At 42.4% G+C, this 15,463-nt stretch overlaps 1 protein-coding gene across 4 annotated transcripts in view; it reads left to right on the forward strand.

Annotated features, from left to right (window-relative positions):
• Positions 1-15,463, forward strand: part of ARHGAP10 (Rho GTPase activating protein 10) — a 433,763-nt gene that overhangs the window by 197,292 nt on the left and 221,008 nt on the right. For all 4 annotated transcript variants that reach the window (XM_077477009.1, XM_077477008.1, XM_077477011.1 and 1 more), the window contains 2 exons: positions 8,281-8,385; positions 12,167-12,296. In XM_077477009.1, coding sequence (XP_077333135.1) covers positions 8,281-8,385; positions 12,167-12,296 — 235 coding nt within the window. The remainder of the gene's footprint in view (positions 1-8,280; positions 8,386-12,166; positions 12,297-15,463) is intronic.

Here is a 15,463-nt window from a genome sequence, read left to right on the forward strand (position 1 = left end):
AATTGGCACAAGTAAATACTATGAAATAATCAAGTCAGCTATGAACAGGGAAGCATGGTTGTCATAGAAAAATGTTGGATTGAGAAGGAGGCTTGGTTAACAGTACAGAAAGTGCTCAATGTATGGGCGGAAATACACTCCACTGTGGACTACGAAAACAATACTTAAGATGGAGCTGCCTAACCCCTGGAAACCAGTTTTTAAAAGTTTCTTTAAACAGTAAGTAATGTGCGATTTGGGCTGGATTACAGTGGCTATAGTTTTATAATTACTTATTATAATGGACTAAATGAAAAGAAGCATCAGAGTGGGAGAGTTTACTTCCTTTTTAACCACTTAAGCCCCGGACCATTTGGCTGGTCAAAGACCAGAGAACTTTTTATAATTTGGCACTGTGCTGCTTTAACTGGTAATTGCGCGGTCATGCAATGTTGTACCCAAACTAAATTTGCGTTCCTTTTCCTCACAAATAGAGCTTTGCTTTAAAGATATTTGATTGCCTCTGGGCTTTTTATTTTTTGCGGTATAAACAGAAAATTTGAAAAAAAAATGCTACTTTTTGTTATAAGAAGAATCCAATTTTAGTCATACATTTAGGCCAAAATGTATTCAGCCACATGTCTCTGATAAAAAAAAAAATCTCCAATAAGCGTATATTGGTTTGCGCAAAAGTTATAGCGTTTACAAACCAGGGTACATTTTCTGGAATTTACACAGCTTTTAGTTTGACTGCCTATCATTGCTTGAGGTGCTAAAATGGCAGGGCAGTACTAACCTTATTCCCCCCCACCCCCCACCCCCCCCCCCAATGACCCCATTTTGGAAAGTAGACACCCTAAGCAAATTTATAAGAGGCATGTTGAGCCCATTGAATATTTAATTTTTTTGCCCCAAGTGATTGACAAAAAAAAACAAAAAAAATGTTTTACAAAAAGTTGTCACTAAATGATATATTGCGCACACATGCCATGGTTGTATGAATGCTGCTTCTCCCAAAATGGGGGTCATTTGGGGGGATTTTGTGCCATCTGGGCATTCCATGGCCTCCGAAACTCTACTAGACAGTGAGGAGTGAAATCAAAAATTTACACCCTTTCGAAATCCTGAAAGCGGTGCTGGAATTTTGGGGTCCCGTATGTGGCTAGGCTCCCAAAAAGTCTCACACATGTGGTATCACCGTACCGAGGAGAAGCAACAGAATGTGTATTTTGGGGTGGAATTTCACATATGCCCATGGCATGTTTGAGCAATATATCATTTAGTGACAACTTTGTGCAAAAAATAAAAAAAAGGTTTGTAATTTTCCCGCAACTTGTTGCAAAATATAAAATATTCCATGAACTCAATATGCCTCTGAGCAAATGGCTTGGGTGTCTACTTTCCAAAATGGGGTCATTTGGGGGGGGGGGGTTATGAACTGTTCTGACATTTTATGCACAAAATTTAGAAGCTTATGTCACACATCATTCACTCTTCTAACCACTTTAAGACAAACACTTTTTTGTTTACATGAAAAAATATTTTTTTTGCAAGAAAATTACTTTGAATCCCCAAACATTATTATTTTATTTTTTTTTAAAGCAAAGGCCCTACAGATTAAGATGGTGGGAATTTTTTTTTCCATACAGTATTTGCGCAGCGATTTTTCAATTTTGAAAAACCAAACTTTTTAATTTTGATGCACTAAAACACAATATATTGCCCAAATGTTTGATGAAATAAAAAAGATGATCTTAGGCCAAGTACATGGATACCAAACACGACATGCTTTAAAATTGCGCACAAACGTGCATTGGTGACAAACTACATACATTTTTAAAAGCCATTACAGGTTACCACTTTACTCTACTTTACCACATATACAGAGGAGGTCTACTGCTAAAATGACTGCCCTTGATCTGACCTTCACGGTGATGCCTCACGTGCATGGTGGAATTGCTGTGTACATATGACGCCAGACCGACGCTTGCGTTCGCCTTTTGCGTTAGAACAGGGGAGGACAGGGGTGCTTTTTATTTATTTTATTTTTTGCTTTCTTTTAATTATTTTTAAACTGTTCCTTTTCATTTTTTTTTCTTTTTCATAATTTTTATTATTCTCTCAGTGAATGTAAATATCCCCTATGATGGCAATAGGTAGTGACAGGTACACTTTATTTTTTTTATTTTTTTTTTAACTCGGGGTCTATTAGACCCTAGATCTCTCCTCTGCCCTCAAAGCATCTGACCACACCAAGATTGGTGTGATAAAATGCTTTCCCAATGGCGCTGTTTACATCCAGCGAAATCTAAGTCATGAAATGCTCGTAGCTTCTGGTTTCTTAGGCCATCGAGATGATTGGAGCTGTTCTGGTCTCTGATCAGCTCTATGGTCAGCTGGCAGAACCACCGGCTGCATTCTCAGGTTCCCTGTTGGGAGAGGAGAGCCAGAGAAAACCATGGAAGAGGGTGGGGGGGGGGATTCCCTTCCACTGCTTGTAAAAGCAGTCTAGAGGCTAATTAGCTGCTAGGATTGCTTTTACATGAAAGCCAACCGCTGGCTGAAAAGAATGATACCTAAACCCGCAGGCATCATTCTGGTATAACCACTCAAAGTCCAGCAACATACCAGTACATTGCTGGTCCTTGTTGGGCATATATTGTAATCTATTCCTTTTTTTTTTATGCAGCCTGTGGGCTGAACAAAAAAGATTGATCGATGTGTATGCCCACCATTAGAATACCTCCCTTCATTCATTCACTGGAGGAGCAAATCACTCCTCCACCCCTGCTGCCCCCATGCTTTGGCATATATGCTCTTTTTTTAACTGTGGTGGTGAAATCGCCTCCTACAGCGCTGGAGTCATGGCTTTATGTATTGTGGGAGCAAACGCTGTTGCTGTCAAGATAAAAAAATCTGCGCTGCAACTGAATGGCGTACCTGCTAAGCAAATGATGGTTAACAATAAAACAAACATAACAGTATAACATGCCATACCTGCAAAGCTAATACAATAAAACATAGTAAAAATAAAACTGAGAGAGAGAAGTATGGATATAGAATAGTGAGCGAACAGTAGAGTAAAAACTCACTTTTTTTCACTTTTATAAAAACTGTAAAAAAAAAACACTATAAACTGAACGTGCAGATTAGGGTCTCCCAAAATGTGACGGCCATCACATCTTTCGAGACCCCAAGATCCTGTGTACATGTGCCTATGACTGTGTGGTGCTGTACCCTACGCTAATACTCAACTAGTGTGTGGTAGCGTTCAAAACAGTCACCAATGCAAAGACCAGGTTGGTCAGGACAGGAGGGACAATAAAAGCAGGTGTCACGCCTATATATCAGTGCTTTCTACAGTCACAAACTCTTCTTTGGGGGTTTCTTTGGGTAGGGGTACCAGAGAGGACATGTGTAAAATGCCTCTAATGCAGCCGGCTTACTGCATTTGCACTGGGAAGTTGGGCCAGAGCACCGTCTGGAAACAGAAGGGCTCTGATCTCTTCCTGGAATGTAAGGAAGAATTCAGTTAGTCCTGAAGCTCTGTATAGCACATGAGTGTTCAGCAAAGCCAATTGAAACAAGTATACAGACACTTTTTTTGTACCAGCGTTTGGCCTTACGGGCAACTAGGTATGGCGCTAACAACTGGTTGTTGAGGTCCACCCCTCCTATATTAAGGTTATATTCGTGGTTTCTCCAACACCAGTCGCCGTAGGAATTTGGACAGTCATGTCTGCATGAAGGGCGATAAGAACGAAAACATTCTTATTATGCCTCCACTTCATAGCAAGCAAATTATTACATCTCAAGCAGGCTCTCTCCCCTAGCCTAAGACGGAGATCTACAAGCCACTGGGGAAAGCCCCGGCGATTAGGTCGCACAGTGCCGCATGCTCCAATCTGTTGATCAAACAAGTGACTAAACAGTGGCATGCTTGTGTAATAATTGTCTACATACAAGTGGTACCCCTTTCCGAATACGGGTGACACCAAGTCCCACACAATCTTGCCATCGCTTCCTATGTAGTCAGGGCAGTTTGGCGGCTCTACGTGACTATCTCTTCCCTCGTAAACCATACAACTACATGTATAGCCTGTGGCTCTGTCACAGAGCTTATACATCTTGACCCTGTATCTGGCACGCTTGCTGGGAAGGTACTGTTCGAATGACAAGCTGCCAGAAAACGTAATCAGGGACTCATCAACGCAGACAACAATCGGGAGTAAACAAGGCTGCAAAACGTTGGTTGAAGTGATTTATGAGGGGCCGAATCTTGGAGAGCCGATCAAATTCAGGGTCACCCTGAGGATGACAGAGTTCATTGTCACTGAAGTGCATGAACTGCAATATCGGCTCTTATCGTGTCCTGGTCATGGAGGCAGAGAACACGGGCATACAGTGAATTGGGTCAGTGGACCAATATGACCGCAATTCACTCTTTTTAACTATGCCTATGAGGAGGGAAAGGCCTACTTGTGCTTGCCAGCTTGAACTGCACTTATGGGACTTGCCACGTCACCATGTGATACTGCAGTGCTGGATGTACGACCAGGATGTACTAGGCCGCTGGTGCTTGCCAGTTCACCAGAAGGAATAGCGGCTCTAGTACTTCTCTGCTCCATACGAGGGACCTGCGGTTCTTGCACTTCAGCGACAGCAGAAGATCGGGGTCTGGTACACCTGACCTTGGCAGGGACCGCAACTCCGTTGTCAGAGCTATCTGTCTGGGTGCCGCTGCTGTCTACTGGTTCATATTCTGAGCCTGAATCTGACAGATGAGTGACTTCCTCCTTGCTATCTGTCATGCTCAGAAACGTGTAGGCCTCTTCACTAGTGTACCTTTTTGATTTTCCATTTTGGGCTGTTTATTGGTACACTAGTGAGCCTCACAGGAAAAAAAGCTCCTAGGCTGTCGGCGACTGTATCAAATCTGCGTCACCCGTGACACTTATACTGTGATCACAGATGACACTGAGTAATCAAGGGGTTAAACCTTTATTAGGGGGGTCCCTAGTCCTATTTGAGTCACTAATGACACTAGTACAGCGATCAAAAAAAATCTGATTGCTGTACTGGATGACACAGGGACAGGTGGTGATCGGGGGTAAATTGTCTACGTGACCTGGTGTCAGTGTGCTGTTCGTGCAACTCACTTGTGATGTTCTCTCCTCTCGGTCTGGAATGGAAAAGACCGACACGACGGAGATGACATCACTCCCCCTGTCTGTGTGTGCACACGCACAGACAGGGGAAGGATACCATTAGTCACGAGCGATCACCAGGTCCAGGCCAGAAATCATTGGCATTGATCTGTTCCCGATCGAATCCCTTCATCGCGGGGGCCCTCGCCTGCCTGCCTGTACCATTCTGCCACAGTACAACTGTGGCGGCTGGTCAGGAACAAAAAAAGAAAAATGTTTTGATGGCTTGATTTGTTTGATAATTTAAAACAAAATCAATAAGCGGGCATAGTGTTTGCTTAGGATGTTTGTATGGACTAGAGCAGGGGTGTCCAAATTTTTTTTCAAAAAGGGCCAGATTTGATGAAGTGAACGTGCATGAGGGCCGACCATTTTCCCTGACATTTTTTTGAACCATTAAAATTCGGTGTTGGTTCGAGCACTAATACACCACCCAACAAGAATTTTCTTGCCTTTGTGGCTGTGTTTGACTAAAGAGATGAGCCTGGGCGTGTTATTTGGATATACCATATTTATTGGCGTATAACACGCACCTTCACTTTAAGAGGGAAGTTTCAGGAAAAAAACTAAAATTTTACATAAAAAAACTATGAAGCAAAATAAGGGTCAGTGCCCATCTGCAGCCCCCCACCATTGCCAGGAATGCAGATTCACCATTGCAATCACTGCAGCCTAATTCCCATCCATCTGCAGCCTCTGAGGGGACAGGGAGGAGGGCGGGACGAGCGCCAAAAGATTAGCTACAGGAGAAACTCCTGTTTTGTCTGCGGCCTCTTTAATAGAAAGTCCCACCTCCTTTGATGGACAGATCAGTTGTCCAATGGCAGCGCCGGAGACAGGACTTTCTATTACAGAGGCTGCCGTGTAAACAGGAAATTCTCCTGTGTGCACGGCACTTGTCCCGCCTCCTCCCTTTCCCCTCCAAGGCATCTGGACATATATCTGCTGTGGCCCCAGCGCTGGGAGATTGTTGGGGGCCAGAAAAGATATACATGTCCAAATAACCAGTCGGGCCGTTCAAAACCGGAACACGGGCCGCGATTGGCCCGCAGGCTGAACTTTGGACATGCCTGGACTAAGAGGGTCAATTGGGTGGTGAACAGAAATGCTATTAGTATCTTGGCATAGTGTGTGTCTGGTATTTCTGGGGGTTTTTTTTTTTTTTTACTTATGACCAGGTGACTGGTGAGCTTAACGTCATAAATCCTTTTCTGTGTACATACCACACTTAAAATCAGTTTTCAGGGTATATGCTTCTAAAGATAACAACCAGTCCCTACATCATTTCAATAAATCGGAACCCTGTGATTTTAGTCTTTAGTTCATTACTTCCAGGGATAAACTGATTTGCTGATTATTACTGTAAAGCTCCATGCACACTGGGCTTAAAGAACACTACTGCTACAGGAGTTTTGTGTTTTGCCTGTAGAAGCAGCTCAGTGTTAGTCTGTGTCCATACACATTGGGACATTTAGAGGCATATTGTAAGCGCCACATTAAGAGGCAGTAAAAAAGACCTTCCTGCATTGCGTTTTTGAGCAGTTTTCTGGCAGGAAAAAAAAAAGCTAAATGTGTGTTTTTTTTTTTTTTTTTTTTTTTTTTTTTTTTTTTTTTATATAAGCCCAGTGTGCATGGACCTTAAAAGTGCTTTTTAATTTTATTTTCATTTTGATTCTTTGCGCATGCCTCACTTTTGTTTTTCATGAATATACTTTTCTCTGCTGTTACCGTGTTTGTATCTGTTTATGCTCATGGAAATTCTCAAGTGTTTTTTGTTCAAAAGTATTAAATTATGAAATGATATGCATATCCACATATTATTTATTGGTGAATGTGTATTTATATACCAGTTCATTTTTTAATTTAGCATAGTGCCATAATTAGTTTATTGGTTTCTCTTGAGTCGCTAAGTGTTCGCATTACATTCTTTTAGTTATTTTCTATTTTAGCCTGAGTGTAGTAAGATTCTGTGTTTTTAAAATTGCTCAAGTGGTGTAAAGTCTCCAGCATTAATCCAGAACTATTGGGTGCAGGCCTGTGCATGTTACTGGTATCCCAGACAAGGAACAAATGCCCCACGAATAGCAAACCTGTCAGAATGTTATTTTAAAGCCTTGTGGAGTTGGATGCTGACAGTCTCAGATTTGTTTCTTCTGAATGCATATAATCATAACATGATTATGATTTGTGCAATACGCAGTCTCTCACTTGCCAATACCTTCATTGCATCTCCATGCCACTCCATTGGAACCCTTTATAAATTAGCGGTCCTTATAGTTATGGAAGAGCATGTGACTTTTTCTCAGGATGCAGGACTTGGGCCTGATGAGCCAATCACAAGGCATGAAAACTGTCACATGAGGAGGAGGAAGCATGCACATGGTGCTCACACAGGGTTAGGAGTGGGCATAGCAACGGAACAGTGGTTAAGGCCAGGAAAGATAACTGTGGGTGGGGGTTATCCTTAGAAGAAAACATTTTCTGTTTCCTGAATTGGTAAAGTAATAAACTGTTTAAAATGAAATGTCTGGGCAGAACTATGCAAATGTGTGCTGCATTTGTTCTCTATTTAGGAGGAATATGAAGGAGAATTTGGGGGAAAGACATTTCTAATTGTAAACTGCCTTGTGACATATGCACTTTGAAAGTGTGCCCCCTCCGCTCTCCCCCAGGAGTCTGCCCCTCTGTGCACAGGGTGTGCGCCCCCCCCCCCCCCCGAAATCGCTCCCCCAGGGGTCTGCCCCTCTTTGCATGGGGTGTGCGCCCCCGAAATCTGCCCCCGTGTGCACGGGGCACGCACCACAACCCTGCGTGGATGAGTTCCTGCACCTATTCTCCGAGGGGGGGGCGACCCTGATCTGTAAGAAAGAAGCCAGTAGATCTAAAATGATGCAATAGGTGCTTTCTTTTAGGGCCTCTTTACTACTCCGTGGTGCGTTAAAGCCCTTTAAATTGAATGGGCTGTCAACCCACTCTGTCTAACGTGTCACCATTTTATTAGTAGTATTCTGTAAGCTGAATGTGATTAGGTTTGAGCTGCATAATATGGACATGTGTGCGAGTTTCAAGTATGATTCTCTTTTTGCCTTTTTAGATGCTGGCTTTCTTCCAAGGGATTTTTACTTTCTATCACCAAGGATATGAACTTGCTAAGGATTTTAGCCACTACAAGTTGGAGTTACAGATCAATATTCAAAATGTAAGTAATAATATTGCTATAATATAATTGGTTGGTAGACTGACTGGTGCTTTTAATTACCGATATGTCCTTATTTTTCTGAGCCAGACACTACCGGCCTATGCATGAAAATTTAAAAAAAATTTGCTTAGAATTTATTCTGATAGACTTGGGTTACTGTTTTTTGTTTTGTTTTTTTGTTTTTTATGAACTCTAGAAGCAAATGTAAGAACAAAAATGCCATGTTATCTAGTTGTTCACCTTTTTTAGTGTGTTTTACGGGGAAACAGTGTCCAGACAATGGACATTAAATGTTTTTTCGTATTCTAAAGCCCCTTTCACACGAGCTGTCCGATCAGGTCCGCCTGTCAGTGTTTTTAGGCGGACCCGATTGGAGCACCCATTTACCCCTATGGAGCGACTGATGTCAGCGGTGACATGCAAGCTGGCATTCGCTGTTATCCGATACTGTCTGTCAAATCCAGAGGAATGGTGGTCCTATTTTTCATCCGTCTGGTGGATTGGATAGGATCAGATGATGGCGGACTGTTTTCATCCCATAGAAAGTGGGACTGTCACCCGCCTGCTCAGTGGGGACCAGCAGAGCGATCCCCTGCTGAGCAAGCGGAGTCCGTCCAATAGAGACACCTGTGTGAAAAGGTCCTTTTAAGCACTAAAAGCACTTAAAGGCATGCCTCTTCAATCTCTAGCTGCTTTTAATGAGGTTATTCATTCTTAAAAAAACATGCACTGTACGCCCAACAATCCTTCCTGCACTTTTTTTGCCATGTTATTCAAATGAATAGACTGCCTTAAAGTGTTTGTAAACCTAAGCCATGAAGTATAAAAAAGCACATCCTTCTCTACCGTGTACTTGCCTCTCTCCAAAGCACTGGATGTTGTTTCTCTCTGCTGTCTGGTTCCTCTGTTATCAACATGACTCATTTCTGTCAGCTTTTCCCAACATCAAGAGTTAAAACGGTGATGTGGAGAGAGCCTCAGCACTCAGCCTGTGACTGTTATTCACAGCTGTGCTTGTTCTGTGTGAAGGTGAGTGTTTCCCTTCCCTCCAATCAGGGCTCAGAGCTGTCAGCTCTGTGAAGACCTCAGATCCCAGCTGCTGGGCTTAGAATAAATCATTCCTTTATGTCTTTTTTGTTTAAGAATGATCTACAGAATAAATTGCTGCTGATAAACAGCTACAACTTTATGTAGGAGGATTTGTTTCATCTGTATCACGTTAGTCACTTTACAGCAGAAGTGCCCAAACTTTTGAAGGGTGAGGGCCACTATAGCGACTTGGTAACCAGTCACGGGCCACAATGAGCAGTGCGGGTGGAGGACAGGTCTGTGTCCAATCTGTATAGGCACAGTGGACACAGCCCACTCTACTCTATGGGCCTCTGATCCGATTCACCCAGACGGAAAGGGATGAGTCCTTTTTTTTTTCCAGCAGATTGGATTGGAAGTTAGTTTACATCTGCCGCCCCATAGAGGTGAATGGTGGGTCCGATTGGGTTGGAACAGATTGTGTGAACGGGGCCTAAGGCTACTTTCAAACTGGTCTGCGATTTACCGCAGCATAGTGCACGTGTGGCTTTCCTGCGGGTTAGCTGCACTTTGCTCTTGACTTCTATTATATCCTGCAGGTGTAGTGCACCTTCTAAAAGTGCTCCAAACCCACAGGTACCAGAAGTTTATGACTCAGTGCTGGTGCACTGCGCTGCACCTGCAAATCAGTTTGAAAGCAGCCCAGTAACCACTGCAGAACAGATATGCCCATATATACACACTGTGATTTTAGTAATCAACAACCTTCCATTCAGTTGTCGCCAGCTGTTTCTGTCCCAGGCAGAGTGCATTTGCCATCACTCCGCAGCGTTGTACAAAAAGCAGCAGCTTATGCCTTTCTGCTTCGCAGACTCTTGCATCCTCCACCACTGTCTAAATTCACAATACTGATGCTCTAAAATGGCAGGTTGGCAACCCGCGATCTGGGCTTGCCAGCCAGCCACCCCAGAGCAGGAGGTCGCGGGCCACATGTGTCCCCTGGATAAAAAAAATACAGCGCTCGCAACACACAATATAAGTGAAATCAGCAAAAAAGTCCAAATAAAAATCCAAATAAATGCAACTGAAGTGTTATTCCACAATGAAGTAGGTGCAAAAAATGCTTCACAAACTTGCAGGAGTACAGTGACACCCCATTTTTGCATCCCCACTCACCAGAACAGGACAACCCCCAGCTTTGCAGTCCAAGGGTAACTTCAGGCTTGTAAATTGTATCCCACACACGTGGATTGGTGTCAAAACATCAGATGGTGGATCGGTGTAAACATCAGATGATAGATTCCAATTTGAGGCTTTCAACAGGATATACAGGCACCCAGAAATGAAAAGAGGATGAACTAAAAGTGATGTACTGTTATAAAAGTGATTTAATGCGCATAGGGATCGGTAATTACAAAAAGACAGTTAAAAACAGGCATGGATATAGGGCTGTAGATACAGGAAGCAACCGTTCATAGCATGCGATCCACAGACCGGAAGTGACGTCAAACTAGGTAATTGTCTGTTGACATAATACCACTGTACTCGTGCTTATGGTGGTGCTATTGCCAACACAATAGACAATGACCTACTTGGTGTACTACTGTTCTTTTATTGCCCTGTGACAGGCTGGCATGGGTCCTGAGCCAGGCTATATTGATAAACTGTAGTGTGGTCTGCAATTAGATCCAGGACCTGGATTTAGTGGGGCAGTGATGACTAGATATCAAGAAGGGTTAAACAGAATTGTAAATGCTCGGTAAGACAGTTCTCATGTATGTACTCCAGCTACATATTTAACGGTTTGCCTGGCGTTCATTCCTAATGTTAAAAATTGATAGTGACATGACATGAAAAATAGATAGTGCTGCTACTTGGCAATTAGGAAAATGTGAAAATATACAAAAATAATGAATAACATTTTTTTTTTTTCTTACCTGCTGTCCACAATCGTCATACTTTCTTGTTAATACGCCAATGTTAATCAGAATGTTTCTTGTTGCAAAAGCTGCAAGTGTGGCAGCCTAGTGCCATCTAGAGGATGTTTTAATCTGGTACAGAACTGACATGACACATGTACAGTACATTAAATGCTTTTTGCTAAAAATCGTCAGAATTTGTCCTTTTTCAGGAAAGCAGTCAGGAAATAATGATACCACCTTGATTACAAATTATAGCCTACACTCGGCTTGGGGTGGTGTCAATAGATAGATGTGCGAAGTGAAGAAATTGCCCACGAGTCACGATTTCCTACAAAAAAAATGAAATAGTTTTTTCAGTCTTTTATAAAGAGATCCTTAAAAGTTGTCTGAGATATGCTGTAGGTGCTGTAAGATCTTGATTTAGCCATAGGGTTCCAGTGTAGGGTACTTTCATGTAAGTATTACGTTTTAGGGAATTGCTGTATTTTTTTACTGTTTTTTTTTTTAGGTCTAGTTTTAAATGTTGGCGTCATGTTAGGCTTGACAAGCATCTTTTCTTGCTCTGTTTATCTGTACAGGCACAGGGTCTCATTTACAGCCCTTTGTTGTCTGAGGAACTGGTCTCTGGGTGGGTTCTGCCTTCTCACGGCCTGCGGCTCTCCATATACTGCATTTAGAAATGTTACACTTTTGTAAATCTCACATTTTGTATAATCCATGCTTTAAAGAAATATTTAATATTCATGATCTCTGTAGATTCAGTTCTACCCATAGTTAAGATCTAGTTTTGCTGTAGGAAAACCAGCAATGCTTTTCTTTTTGTTGCACAGACACGGAATCGCTTTGATGGGACGCGGTCAGAAGTTGAAGAACTAATGAAGAAAATTAGAAAAAACCCTCTTGAGCATAAACGTGCAAGCCCGTTTACAATGGAAGGCTATCTGTATGTCCAGGAGAAACGTAAGTCTTGGATTGCAACCCATAACACATTTAATATTACTATATATGACTAGTTAGGCTGAAGAGTAACATGTTTATGTGATTTACTAAGATTTGTTTAAAGCTGGCCATGGATAGATTTTTTTTTTTTTTTTCAGCCAACAAGCTGAAGGGGGAAAAAAAAAAATCCTCTATCCACACAAGCAAAGTGGTTGGAGGACTGCTCCCCGCTGGAACATTGTATGCTGATAGCAGGGGCTTTCCTGGAGCCAGCTGATCTAGATAACTTCTGCCCAACAGGCACGGCCACACATGGATCGAATTTTGATGTTTCTGTGGCTAGCTTAACCGCTTACCAACCAGCCGCCGCAGTTGTACTGCGGCAGAATGACACAGGAAGGCAAATCAACGCTATGTTACGTTGGTTCCTAAGGCGGCCACGAGGGGCACGTGCGCACACTGCTCGCCCCCCAGAGTTGATGCGAGTGCCTGCTGGTCTCGATGACCGCCGGTCTCCTGCGATCGCTCGTAAAACGGTGAGAACCGGGATCTCTGTGTGGAGAAGTGACAGATCGTCTGTTCATACATAATAAGAACAGCGATCTGTCATCTCCCCTAGGCAGTAACCCCCCCCCCCCCCCTTCAGTTAGAACACACACTCGGGAACACAGTTAACCCCTTTGATAGCTCCCTAGTGCTAGTGTTAACCCATTCACTGCCAGTGACATTTTTACAGAAATCAATGCATTTTTATAGCACTGATCTCTGTATTAATGCCAATGGTCCCAAAAATGTGTCAAAATTGTCCGATGTGTCCGCTATAATGTCGCAGTCACGATAAAAATCACAGATCGCCGCTATTACTGGTAAAAATATAAAAATTCTATAAAAATATCTCCTATTTTGTAGATGCTATAACTTTTGCGCAAACCAATCAATATACGCTTATTGTGTTTTTTTGTTTTTTTTTGTTTTTGTTTTTAAACCAAAAATATATAGACTAATACATATCAGCCTGAACTGAGAAAAAAAAATTGCTTTTTAAAAATAAAAATGGGGATATTTATTATAGCAAAAAGTACAAAATATATATATATTTTTCTCTTTCTTTCAAAATGATCGCTCTTTTTTTGTTTAAATACCAAATACCACCAAAAGAAAGCTCTGTTTGAGGGGAAAAAAAGGACGTCAATTTTGTTTGGGTATAACGTCACATGACCGTGCAATTGTCAGTTAAAGCAACACAGTGCCGAATCGCAAAAAGTGCTATGGCCAGGAAGGGGGGTAAAATCTTCCGGGGCTGAAGCTGCTAAAGTGGTTGTAAATCGTAGACTTGAAAAATTAACAAAGCACATTCCACTACATTGTACTAGCCTTAATCCACAGCAATGAAGTGGGTATCTCTTCTCTCTCTCTCTGCTTTCTGCATCAGTCACTGATGGAGCTCTAAGCCCACATAATAGCCTGCAGGGAGACACCTACACCCCCCCCCCTTCAGCAGACAACGGGTGACTCCTAGGCTGGCCATACATTATACAATTGTTTTGTACATTTTTCCTTTAGATTTACAAAAACCATATACTATGAGATTAAACCTAAACCTCAGTTTATGTGCAATCAGGCAGGCCCTGCATAGTTGATGGTAAATCTAAAGTAAATTAAATAGCAAAATTGTATAATATGGCCAGGTATAGCCTCAGCTCTGTGTGCTTTTCTACATCAGTGTGCAGCAGGGGCGGGGGTGTCCCTTCCCTTCACCCATATATCACATTACACGCAGCTCAGTGCTCCAGCTCTACAATGTGTGTGATGCAAGATCCCTGCCCCCTTGCTTTCTTCTACTGAGAAAAGTCCTTTCATCTGTGTGTTTTTAGAAGACTCTACAAGGGATTTGCTGCAGATAAACAAGTACAATGTACATAGGATGATTTATTTAATCTGTGTATCATCTGAGGCTAGACACTTCTCTTGGTATATACAGTCGATATATAAAAAGTCTACACACCCCTGTTAAAATGTCAGGGTTTTTTTATGTAGAAAAATAGACCAAGACCTATCATTTCAGAGTGTTTTTCACCTTTTAATGTGACGTATAAACTATACAACTCAACTAAAAAACAAACTGAAATCTTTTATGTGGGGGGGGATAAAAAATGAAAATGTTGTTGCATAGTTGTGCACACCCTCTTATAACTGTATTCAGAATTAATCGTATTTAAACTCATTTTAAATAGGAGTCAGTACACACCTACCATCATTTAAAGTGCCTCTGATTAACCCCAAATAAAGTTCAGCTGTTCTAGTGGGTCTTTCCTGACATTCTCTTATGCCGCGTACACACGAGCGGATTGTATGGCGTACTTAGTCCGTCATACAATCCGACGGACAGTCCGTCATACTTTCCACTGAACGGACTTGACCACACACGGATGCACAAACAGTCCGTCGAAAGCTTGCGCGATGACGTGTACAGCACGTACGACGGGACTAGAAATAGGAAGTCCAAGACACAGCAAAGCACCCTTCCGCCGTGTAAATCCTTTCTGGGCATGCGTCATTCTTAGTCCGTCCGACTAGCATACTGACGACCGTATTGTCCGCTGAAACCAAAGTACGTCGGACAGAATTTCGAAAAAACTGAAATACTTAGTACTCCGGACTGCACGCTGAAAAAGTCAGCTGAAGCCCACACACGAGCGGATTGTCCGCTGAAATGTGTTTCGACGGACTAAGTACGCCATACAATCCGCCCGTGTGTACGCGGCATAAGTCGCATCCTACAGCAAAAGACATGGTCCACAGAGAGCTTCCAAAACATCAATATAAAATATCTGGCAAGTACTGGCTGACAACAATCTCCTGTATTCTTATGTCTGGGCTATGGGGGAGAGTGCCAAGACGGAAGCCTTTTCTTACGAAGAGAAACATCCAAGTCCAGCTAAATTTTGCAAAAACACATCTGAAGTCTCCCAAAAGTATGTGGGAAAATGTGTTATGGTCTGATGAAACCAAGGTTGAACTTTTCGGCCATAATACCAACGGATATGTTTGGTGCAAAAAGAACACCATAACCACCGTGAAACATGGTGGTGGCAGCGTCATGCTTTGAGCCTATTTTTCTTCAGCTGGACCAGGGACCTTAGTCAAGATAGAGGGAATTATGAATCGTTCCAAACACCAGTCGATAT

This window comes from Lithobates pipiens, unplaced genomic scaffold (assembly GCF_037356315.1).
Source record: "Lithobates pipiens isolate NorthernLeopardFrog02 unplaced genomic scaffold, aLitPip1_a1.2 Scaffold_13, whole genome shotgun sequence".
Lineage (NCBI taxonomy): Eukaryota > Metazoa > Chordata > Amphibia > Anura > Ranidae > Lithobates > Lithobates pipiens.